The 12,157-nt window shown below is 35.3% G+C and overlaps 1 protein-coding gene across 6 annotated transcripts in view; it reads right to left on the bottom strand.

The window, feature by feature from the left end:
- LOC112393584 (sodium channel protein type 1 subunit alpha) overlaps window positions 1–12,157 on the bottom strand; it is an 87,035-nt gene that overhangs the window by 58,818 nt on the left and 16,060 nt on the right. For 3 of the 6 annotated variants that reach the window (XM_024735898.1, XM_024735899.1, XM_024735901.1), the window contains exons 3-10: window positions 11,745–11,834; window positions 10,093–10,221; window positions 8,294–8,385; window positions 6,982–7,251; window positions 4,108–4,171; window positions 3,410–3,551; window positions 2,590–2,796; window positions 769–1,053 (exon numbers count right to left, since the gene is read on the bottom strand). In XM_024735898.1, coding sequence (XP_024591666.1) covers window positions 769–1,053; window positions 2,590–2,796; window positions 3,410–3,551; window positions 4,108–4,171; window positions 6,982–7,251; window positions 8,294–8,385; window positions 10,093–10,221; window positions 11,745–11,834 — 1,279 coding nt within the window. The remainder of the gene's footprint in view (window positions 1–768; window positions 1,054–2,589; window positions 2,797–3,409; window positions 3,552–4,107; window positions 4,172–6,981; window positions 7,252–8,293; window positions 8,386–10,092; window positions 10,222–11,744; window positions 11,835–12,157) is intronic. The other 3 variants (XM_024735900.1, XM_024735902.1, XM_024735903.1) reach the window with 1 other exon arrangement.

Here is a 12,157-nt window from a genome sequence, read left to right as displayed (position 1 = left end):
GTCTGGGGGTTTTAAAATAAAGACTGTTAGAAGAGACAAAGAAGGACACTACATAATGATCAAGGGATCGATCCAAGAAGATATAACAATCGTAAATATTTATGCACCCAACATAGGAGCACCTCAATACATAAGGCAAATACTAACAGCCATAATAGGGGAAATCTACAGTAACACATTTATAGTAGGTGACTTTAACACCCCACTTTCACCAATGGATGGATCATCTAAAATGAAAATAAATAAGGAAACACAAGCTTTAAATGATACATTAAACAAGATGGTCTTAATTGATATTTATAGGACATTCCATCCAAAAACAACAGAATACACATTATTCTCAAGTGCTCATGGAACATTCTCCAGGATAGATCACATCTTGGGTCACAGGTCAAGCCTTGGTAAATTTAAGAAAATTGAAATTGTTTCAACTATCTTTTCTGACCACAACGCTATGAAACTAAATATCAATTACAGGAAAAGATCTGTAAAAAATACAAACACATGGAGGTTAAACAATACATTACTTAATAACAAAGTGATCAGTGAAGTTGCGGGAGGGAGGGAGACGCAAGAGGGAAGGGATATGGGAACATATGTATATATATAACTGATTCACTTTGTTATAAAGCAGAAACTAACACACAATTGTAAAGCAATTATACTCCAATAAAGATTAAAAAAATTCATAAGTTGTATTTAATTCCTACCCCTCTCTTCAGTATTCTAATTTCCATCCATGCATCATTTAACTCAGCAGTGCCATACCTGGTGTGGGGAGGAGTACCTCTTTTCATATGTCAACCGATTCCCTTCTATGGAGAAGCGAAACCCTTTCCTCCTGATGCTGTCTTCAGATTCAGATTTATGGAATTCATCGTCATCTTTCTCTTCTCCACCAGACTGCTCTTTCTGTTTTCTTTTCTTTCTCCGATTTCTTCTTTCCTTTGCACTCTTGGAACTCAACTTGGAGGCTTCAGATGAGCTGTCTGAGAGCCCGCCTGCTGCACTAGGTTCTCTGGAATGCACTGAGGCAGTTACAGCCGCTGCCTGCTACATTGAGGAGAAATGGTCTTAGCATGGAACTAGAGAAGACTTTACCTTTAAAAAAAATAGCTAAAGTATTTGCAAAGCATTTTAAAAATAATTTAGCTGACTCCAGCTAATCTTACATCGAAGAAACTGCAAGTATAAAAGAAAAATTTTTTCTTTCCATCTAATAAAGGATTTTAGAGTTAATTTGGTTTTCTTTGTGCTAACATTGATTACATTTGTATGATGTTTTACAGACTGCATATTCAAAAGGATCAATCAGACAAGAACATAAATTCATATTACTTTTGGGATTTGATTTACTCTAAAAATTGGTATGTAATTAGCACTGTCTTTTTTTTTTTTTTTTTTCCAACTGAAAAAAAACTGGAGCATGGAAGAAAAGCTGATCAGTAACTTGGGGTCTAATCCAAAGATAGGAGGAATGAGATAAAGAGCTGAGATCCTCTTTCCAGTTATTGAAACAGGGTTGTCCAATACTCTCATAATATTATCAATAAAATTTATGGAAGGTGATAAAATCCCTTCCTTACCCCTCCACAATACTCTATTCAGAAGACTGGAGAAGGAAGGGTCAGAAGTTTCGGCTAAGCAAGACAAGATGTTCAGTTCTCCCAAGACCATCCCCAGCTTCTTTAATTCGGCACTGGTTCTTGCTGGCCACATGGTCATGGGATGAAAACAATGTTTTTTGATCACAACTTGTACTAGCCCTAGGTTGGCACTTTTTGATTATTATCATTTTTCCAAGAGTACTCTGAATACAAGGCCTCTTGCAAATAAATTAATACTCCCCAAATAACTTTCTTCTTTAGTAAAGACAGTGAGTTTCGATGCTGAACGGAAAGAGTAAGGAAAGATGGAAGGGATAAGAAGGGCATTTTATTGTACTGTGAGTACTGACACCTCACTATAAGAACAAGTAATTCTTAGGTTCCCCGATCTCCATAAAAATTGATGACTTTCATATGCTTATTGGATACTGCTGTATCAGAGAACATTACAATAGTCAATCACTTTCTTATTTATGTAAGAAAGGCAATTAAGCAACCACATTAAAAGACAACATAGTTTTGGTTAAAGAAAGTAATAGACAATCTTCTAAGAACCACATGAACATTGTTTTATATAATAACCAATAAACTTTTTTCTAAGAAAAGATGATTTCTTAGGATTTTCTTCTAATGCCAGTATACTCATTCAGTAAGTTTCTCACCTGAGAAGACCCCAAAATCACATTTTCCCTTGTATTCTAAAAATTTTAAGATGATTAAAATAGCATGAGAGAGTTCTATTGTGGTCCATATCGTAAACATCTTAGAATAATTAAACTAAATGACTTATAGATGATGAAAACAATGTAGAAATCCTTACTAATCCCCTATACTACCAGCTTCTCTTAAGTACAAACAATTATCTGTCTCTCACTTTCTCTCCAGTATTTTTGTAACAACCAAAACAATAAAGAAGGTTTGTACCATGAGACAGGACATATTTGATTTGGTGAATTTACCTGAGTTGATTTGGTGAATTTACCTGAGCTGCTTCCTGTTGCTTTTTAAGCTGTTCAAGCATCTGCTGAAATTCAGCCTCTTTCTGTTCTGCCTCTTCTAAGGTGGCCTGATTCTGCTCCTCATAGGCCATGGCTACCACAGCCAGGATCAAATTTATTAGATAGAATGAGCCCAAGAAAATGACCAGCACAAAAAATATCATGTATGTTTTTCCAGCAGCACGTAATGTCTGAAAATAAGAACACCAGAATTATTTTTTTCAATATTATTTCACGAACGGGTGGCTTTACCTGTCTCCAACTTACTGTGTGTCTTATAGGACTCTGATATAAATAATAATTATGACGTTCACAGCCCCTCCTACCTCGTTGACTGTCTGTTTCTTTAACATCATCCTCTTCCTTCTCCCCTAACTCATGCATTCAACATTCTGATGTGTAGGAGGGAATTCTTGGATTTATCAGGAATAAAGAAGAGTCAAATAAAGTACCATGGAGATCTCCATCAAAGAGCTGAGGCTTTGAATAAAGTTAAGGAAGAGACCAAAGTTATCCTTCTACATCTGCTTATTCATTTTCATCACCTGCCACCTGAAGGATGATACCTGAGTGGGTAAACAGAGTTAAGGGGAATATATGCCTTCTGTTTAGGAGGATCTGTGTCTGGGAAGGGTGGGAAATAGGTTTTGAGCCAAGGGGAAATGAGAGAGAATTGCTGCTCTTGGCATTGCTATGCTTAATATGTGTTATAATCAATAGGGTAATTGATTTGGATTTCATAACTAAGCTGGTTTTCTTATATACTTCCAATTAAAAACAATATGTGTCTCTTCAGGTTCTCACCAGTTGGTAAAGATTTTCCCAGAAGTCCTGAGTCATCAGTCGAAACAGGGACAAAAAAGCCCAACTGAAGGTATCGAAGCTTGTGTAGCCATAATTGGGATTTCTACCAGCTTTCACACACATGTATCCTTCTGGACATTGGCTGTAAACGTGGCAAAAGAAAGTATTATAAGAAATTCTGCTGTCTTTTTATTCTGGTAGCGTGCTATACTTATGATATTGTCTAGCCAGGAAGATTTGCTACTTCAAGGGATAAAAGTATGATAAATAAGCAATTAATACATTTCCCAACTTTTGACTTAACATAATTTTACTATCCACTTGACGTCATCATTAAAATATTGCATAGCATTTCTAGTTATATTTTACAAAACTATTTTCTGTTGGTAATTAGTGTGTTAACATATGTGTAGTTCATTTTCCTACCATGGATAATCCAGAGTCGTCTCATAGCTCACATATACTCATCTAAGGGAAACAGCATTAAAGCTAAAGTATAACTTCTTGTTTTATGAAACATGAAAGCTTGTCTAATATTTAAATAATCCTTCACCTAATAAATAAGCTTAATTATAGCAAATTAGTATGAATAAAGTTACTTGGCTGTTATCTGTCAGTTTGTATAAAAAAAGAGAAAATATATACACACACACACACACACACACACACACGCAGGCACACACAAATGATTGTCTTACCCAGCATCTGAGCTATTTCCACACAGTAGTGCATCTGAAAAACCCTCCAGAAAATAATGATATCCTGTTTAGGAAAAAAAGTCACATGATGAATATTTGCATGACATTGCAAAATGAGAATAGGATGCTCTTTTAAAGTTCATAATTTTAAGTACATTATTATAATTTTAAATACATTATTATAGTTTTAAATACATTATATAATTTATTCAAAGGCACAAGTGTTATTCCCTCTAAATATTAGATATTATATTAAGGAGATTGGATACTTAGTTAATAGTACAAAGCATTTTTTCTTTATGAATGTAAAATTAGTGATAATCACAGGTACTAACAGTATTTTAAAAGGTATCAGTGTTTTTTTACCCTCCTCATGAAAAATAAAAACTTCATTCTGGGGGCTTCCCTAGTGGCGCAGTGGTTGAGAGTCCGCCTGCCGATGCAGGGGACACAAGTTGGTTCCCTGGTCTGGGAAGATCTCACATGACGCGGAGGGGCTAGGCCCGTGAGCCATGGCCGCTGAGCCTGCGCGTCCGGAGCCTGTGCTCCGCAACGGGAGAGGCCACAACAGTGAGAGGCCCGCGTACCACACAAAACAAAACAAAACAAAACTTCATTCTGTAAAAGTAAATAAGAATGACAGGGATTTCTTTGCTTTCTCAAAACAGCTACATATTTCAAAATAAAGCGATTTTAACTTTTCTGAACTGTCTTCTGTATTTTTTAACACTTTATAAATGACTAATAATTAATTATAATTTACATTCTACCAACTTATAGAATATATCATAGGCAGCTTAGTAAAAGATGCATAAATCATGTCAACTGCTAAAACAAGTGAAATAAAAAATAATTTTAAATATTGTACTAAAGTTAAAATAATTATTATAGGTGAATATTTCATTATCTCAAAGTTTTCTGTCTCTGGCAAATTCGTTAGATTCTTTCAACGTCCTGTTGAAGTGTTACTTCCTCTGTGAATTATTCCTTGATAGCTTCTACTTTCTTCCCACTTAAAGATTGGCAAAATTAAGAAATCCTCTCACTGCGCTACCAGTAACATGTATAGCCATTATTCTATACATTCACTGTCTTATATTGTGATTATTTGCTTACAAATACTGTTCCTTCTTGAAAAAAATGTCTAATCACTAATTATTTCCATATTACTAGTGTTTGGGACCTAGTAGCCTTTCAATAAAGTTTATTGAAGTAATAAGTAAAGGGATGACAAAAAGAGAAACACATGGAATTAAAGAGTCATTTTGTAAAAAGGACAATTCTGGATTTTGTAGGAAAAATATTTTCTAGATGCTAAATTTTCTGAGAAATTTACTCTACCTATAGTTCTGTAAGAGATACAAAAATACATAATGGAACTATTTTAATTTTCAATGTCTTTACTTCTCTGAACATAAGAAATTAAGATACAATTTCTTAACTTTTAAATGAAATTAAACAATGTGAAAGGAATATGACAGCTTCTGGATACATCTTTTTTTAGTTTATTTAATTTTGGCTGTGTTGGGTCTTGGTTGCTGCGCACAGGCTTTCTCTAGTTGCGCCTAGCGGGGGCTACACTTTGTTGAGGTGCACAGGCTTCTCATTGCGGTGGCTTCTCTTGTTGCGGAACACGGGCTCTAGGTGTGTGGGCTTCAGTAGTTGTGGCTCGGGGGCTCTAGAGCGCAGGCTCAGTAGTTGTGGCACATGGGCTTAGTTGCTCCGTGGCATGTGGGATCTTCCCGGACCAGGGCTTGAACCCGTGTCCCCTGCATTGGCAGGCGGATTCTTAACCACTACACCACCAGGGAAGCCTTGGACAAAGTTTTGATACCAGATATTTATAAGTGAAGTTTTATCCATTAAACTCACTGATCTAGGAGTTTAACTTGAAGAAAATATGACTTTCAGTCATAATGTTTATCTTTAATTTTAATAAATTTAATTTTCTATTACTTTCAAAAATAAACCATTTTATTTATATTTGCATTTAGTTTAAAATAATCTTTGTTCAACAAATGGAATATTATTAGAGAAAATGACAAGAAACAGATTTTTAGGGCTGAAAATAGCCTTAGATATTCTTGACTTCTTTTATTTTGAATGTAACAAAAATGGAGTATAATAAATTTTCCCTAGAGTGAATAAATCCTAAGTGACATCCTCATAATCAGTTCCTTGATCTTAGATTAAAACAACAACAACAAAAAAAGATTTCAGGGAGTTGGTGACAGCAGTGGCCTTATAAGGATCATGTGAAGTAAAAAAGGGACATTTCATGTATTCCTCTGACATGTATTTTTCTTAAGGCATTTTTCTTAATCCAGTGATTTACAATTATTTGCAAATTATTTGTTGGCATGTCACTAACATCATGGAAGTGTACATCTGTATCAACCAAGGTATTTTCCAGATCTATAACTATAAAAAGACACTGATTAGTTTTTTTTTTATTATGCTATCGTTACTTTAAGAATTATCACTTTCTGGTACATAAAACACATTCTGCAATTAGTGTTTAATGGGTTACATTTACATAATACTTTGGAGTTTACAAAGGGTTTTCAAATACTTTATGTCATTTGATTGTCTCAAATGAGACAATATACAGCATTGTACACTATGATGAGAAGAATGTACAGCAACCCAATATCCTAAGAAAATTTCTTTCAAGCTGAATTTTTCAGCCTCCCATAGGGTTATCAATAAAATAGTTATTATAGTTATCAATTAAATAATTAAATGTATGTGCAAACCATTAGAAGGTGATTAAGAGATCACAACCTGTTATGCAATCATTTAAAAAATTTTCCATGCCTAGATGGAAAGACGATCAACAGTGAAAAAATAAACCTACATAACAGTAATTCTTACTTGAATCTTGAACATATGATTTCCAGTCAAACTCAATGAGAGTTTCGTTTACAAGTGTGCCATTGTAATTCACAGTTATATTCTTCTCTACACTATGTTCCTCCAGGGAAGCATTGGTGGGAGGCCATTGTACACATTTATTCCTCAGGTTGCCCATAAAGAGCTGCAGCCCAATCAGTGCAAACACGCTCAGACAGAACACAGTCAGGATCATGACATCTGAGAGCTTCTTCACAGACTGGATCAGGGCCCCTACGATGGTCTTCAGGCCTGAAAGAAAGAAGGTTATTACTATGAAGACTTAGAATGTCTGAAATACCAAAAGCGTCACACAATTTTCTTGAAAACATACACTCCATGAATAAGTGTGAAAATGATTGCAGTGCTAGTGGGAGAGCAACACTTCATGGAAGGCTGAAGTGCTTATGGAAATAGACTCTGGAAATGTAAAAAAATCTAAACCATGAAATGAAGATCCATATCCCATTCGGTTGGGAGAAAACAGCTGGAAGTTCATGGTCTTCACAAAGCCTATATTAAGGTCTTGTATTTCTCCGTTTTGCTGATGAAACTTGCCCCATACTTTCTTTCATTGGGGCCAGTTGTCAGTTCTATAACAAATTACGTGAAGAAAAATATTTTAAAATTCCTATTCATAAGTAGGAAAGGTTTTGCTATAAAACTGGAAGTAGTTTGGAGTATAATTGCACTTTAGGATAATAACTCCTTGGGGAGTTCCCTGGCTGTCCAGTGGTTAGGACTTGGCGCTTTCACTGCTGTGGCCCGAGTTCAATCCTTGGTTGGAGAACTAAGATCCTGCAAGCTGCATGGCATGGCCAAAACAAAAATGATAATAATAATAATAATCCTCCATGCAGACCCATGCTCCTCTTTATTATCTTATTCCCTTCTCTTTTTAAGCAATATTAAGATTTACATTGTATATACATTGTCATCAATGCCTAAAATGAACAAGAAATTACAGACTGGTACATTTGATATGGAACAAATCCTTGTTATGACTGATGTGGAGAAAAAAACCCAGGACATCTCTAAGTGCAAATCACATAGACTGTATATTACAGTGTCTCATGCAAGAAATTGTTAAGCTCCTAGGCTGATGAAAAATGTGAAAACATAAAATTTTATGTTCAAATAACAAGTCATTTTCTGAGTAACACCCAAGTTTTATAATTATGATTTTGATGATTTTAATGATTATGACCCCTGATTTTCTGTAATGCTGAATGTAAAGAAAAGAGATGGCTGCTGAAAAAAACATGACGGGTGAGCCTCAGTGTTTAACCCTCACCTGGAATGACTGAAATTGTTTTCAGTGCTCGGAGAACTCTGAATGTTCTCAATGCGGAGACATTGCCCAGGTCCACAAACTCTGTCACATATCTGTAATAGGGAGTTCACACACAAACACAATAACAGAATACAAAGAAAGAGCTGTAGGTGCAAGGATCCTTATGCTTTACACTGATCACTTCTTACCTGGAATTACAGAAATAGTTTTCAAAGCTCTCAAGACTCTGAAAGTCCAAAGAGCTGAAAAATTGCCTAGGCTTACAAATTCTGTTACATACCTGTAGAATTAAATCAGAGTTATTCAAGATTTAAGCAGGATTTATATTATTTGCTTGGGTCTTTTATAAAGACCTTCTTGGTGATTTTGAATGATAATATTGTAAGTAACAATTTAGAAATTAGGGTCTATCACTATGGTCTTCTTTACTCAGATAATTTAAGGCCGTTAACTAGATGTAAACTTCATAACGTACACAATCCTGTTGCCATTTCAAAAAGCAATACAATCGATATCATGTATAATTTAGGAGAATTAAGTAAAAAGAAAATAATTCTTGGCTATAGTTTCATGGAATTAGTTTTAAAAAAATACATGAAAATCATGAAATCATCCAAGAGAAATTTAGACAGATTGACTTATTGCCTATCTGTATGTGATCAGGATTTCCTAGTGTAACTCTTAAGTGAAAGCTAGGCAAATTAAGAACAATATTTTATGGGGGCCCAATGGTTACTCCTGCCATTACTGCTATTTTATTCTCAAGAAACAGTAGCCCCAATATGCCTTCTTCTGAGCTGTGGCCAGAAGGAATGGTGAAGAATCATCCTGACTAGATATGGAATTTAGATGAGATAGGCAGCATCCGTAGCCCTGAGAATATCAGCACCATTTCTCCTCTGCCTATCCATCCACCTCCTTACACCTGTAAGAGGCCAAGAATGCCAGCTCCTGAAGGATGAGAGTGAACTGTATTGGTCCACCTTCCTCCACACTCTAATTTTACCTACTGCTGAGTGGCTTTCTGTTACTTTTCTGAGCGTCTTCTTCCTCGGGGAAGTATATTACTAGACAAAGAAAAAAAATAAGCAGGACTGCAGAAATTGTGCATAATACTGAGTGTATCTGGATGGGAAATAAGGATAAGAAGGTTAATATAAAGAAAAAGATGAAGAAAATTATAAAGGGAAAGAAGAGAGGAAGAAAGGAAAAGGATCAGGTAAGATATAGGAAGAGGCAGAGAGAGTGTGTTTGTTTATATGTCTTAATATCAATTGACTGATGAAATAACAATTTAGTATTAAATACATAATATATTAACTACCTTATTTTTTCTATTAGTTTGATTTGTCAGAATGTTTTGATGTTTATTTTCTATTATTCTACCAAAGAAGCTGGGGAGAGTGTGTGATGTGGGTAAGGTCAACTGAAATCTGTAGGGTCAGCAAAATTGTTTTTGGCTGTAATTTTAAAAAGCCGTTTTCACAGATGTATTATGAATACATTTATGCTTTCATATTAGGGTGTGTGTGTGTGCATCTGTTGAAAAAGCAGCATGTATGAAATTTGCTGACAGATGTTTGTTACATGTGAAAATTGTAATTTCAATTACTGCAAAGCCTTTATGCCAAAGTGTAATGCCACTTTGACCTCTGTTGCGCTAAATTAAAATCCAGAGCTTAAATATATAAATCACACTGAAATATTCTACAGTTAAAGCAAGCTTATTCTTTAAAAGCATGAGCACTTATAGAAGCCAAAATATAGTCTCTTTTGAAGCTTCCAAGAAAGGCACTTACGCAAATGTAATGACAGTGAAGTCGAGCCAGTTCCATGGGTCCCGAAGGAAGGTAAAATCTTCTAAACAGAAGCCCCTTGCAATAATTTTTATAAGTGATTCAAAAGTATATATTCCTGTGAAAGTGTACCTGGAGACAAGTATCCAAAAAGAATGGATAAACTAATCATTATCTTTCACAGCAATTTCAATTACTTGTCACTCCATTAGGGGAATAGATGAATATTATAAAACGAATCTAAGCAAGTTAATATTATTTTCAGGGAAATAAAACATAGCCGTAAATTTAAAGTCAACTCCCTAACACATGAAGAGTTGGCTTTAAATTGTCCTAAGAGTAGGGTGAGAACCACACTGTATAGAGTGCATCTGAAATGTCTTAGTATTGACATACGTGAAGAGAGCCTCTGAGAATTACCCAGTACATTCACATGATGGAGTAGCTGATCAACAATATCGCAGAAGCATAACATGATCTTCCTTTAGAAAGTAAAAAAACTCAATTTCAGCCAGGTTTTATGAATGAGGGAACATTGACAAATTAGTTTCAAGTTTTTCTCTTTCTTTAAGATAAGCTAGGTTAATTTACTTGGAAAAAAAGAATTTTGTTAACCTCAAAAGTGGGTAAGTTTAATTAAGGTCATAAGAGGTGAAAATTTAGTTTAGAATAAAATACTGAGTCTTAGACTGGAAACTTAGATGTTTCCAAAATTTAAATCTTCTACTCAGTTTAAATGAGCAGAAATTTAGATATTTCCGAGTAGAGACTTAGATGTTTCCAAAGTTTTAATCTTCGACTCAGAAGTTGGAGAATGAAATCATGGCAACTAGGGCAACTTGAGACCTGTAGGCCTCACATGGTAGCTCTAATACTTTAGAAATCCTTTGTTTATAAATTTTTTATTTTCTTCAGAATTTTTATCCCTTTTTTGATTGGGTCCAACCTGGAAGTTTCCAGGAAGGGAAAAAGCCCTTGGAAACACCCCCGTGGTGGTTGTTTTAAGGGGCAGCAGGCACAGAGCAATACTGGCTACCACTTCGGCCACGCAAGCAGACTCAGCAGCACTTATCACACATCTGGCCTCTCTGTCCTCAAAAGTATCCCAGAACAGAGCCCATCAATACAGTTAATAATGCATCTGGTTTCTGAAAATCCTACCCTAACTTTCACTTCGGTTAGCTTAGCCCTCAATTAAATTTTCAAGTTTGAAAATCCCAAATTTTGTGGGCTTTTTTTTTCCAGCAAATTTTTTGGTGACCACATTTGAAACTGATATAGGCCTGTCATGGAGTGGTTGTGTCTGATGGAAGTGAAAACTTTGTGAGGCTCAATATTACCCTTTTAGGGCAAGTGTAAGACTCACTGAATTCATCTGGAAATGAACTGGAACCAAGGTCTACCATATTGGTTCCTTTCTGTGAGTACTTTCATAACATTTGCTTTGGTCACTGTAGATCCTACAGGAAAAGTGGCGAGTGTCCAAGAATGATGGGCTTCTGGTAACCACCAAGTACACGTGAAGGAGAGAGATTAAATACTAAATACACACATATAGATATAGATATAGATATATATGTCTGTATGTCTATTTATCTATACACACACACATATACATATTCATGTAGGCCGCTTAAAACGTAAGTTGAACTTACTCTACATTCTTTGTCCAGTCGGGAGGGTTACTCATTGTCATAAACACACAGTTCGTCAAAATAGTGCACATAATTAGCATGCTGAATAATGTAGGTCATTGTTAAGGAACACACAAAAGAAAACCCAAATCCATGTATCATATTACATAAAACTAACATTGAAAAGCTCAACCTGCAGTTTGGCCAGGACTCAGGGACAAATACCCTATGCGCAAGTCATCTAATCTCTTTAAATTTCATTTTTATCATCCATAAAATTTGGATAATAATATCACCCTCACAGAGTAATTGTATAGATTAAGTGAGATAATGTATGAGAAAGCTTTATAAAAAGTATAAAGTGCGGCTTTTGCTACTATTATTAAATCAATCTATTTACCTCCCAGAAGACTTCAGGGGGAAACCTGTGGGCA

This window comes from Neophocaena asiaeorientalis, unplaced genomic scaffold (genome assembly GCF_003031525.2).
Source record: "Neophocaena asiaeorientalis asiaeorientalis breed wild unplaced genomic scaffold, Neophocaena_asiaeorientalis_V1.1 scaffold72, whole genome shotgun sequence".
In the NCBI taxonomy this organism is placed as follows: domain Eukaryota; kingdom Metazoa; phylum Chordata; class Mammalia; order Artiodactyla; family Phocoenidae; genus Neophocaena; species Neophocaena asiaeorientalis.
This window is presented reverse-complemented; position numbering and strand designations above follow the sequence as displayed.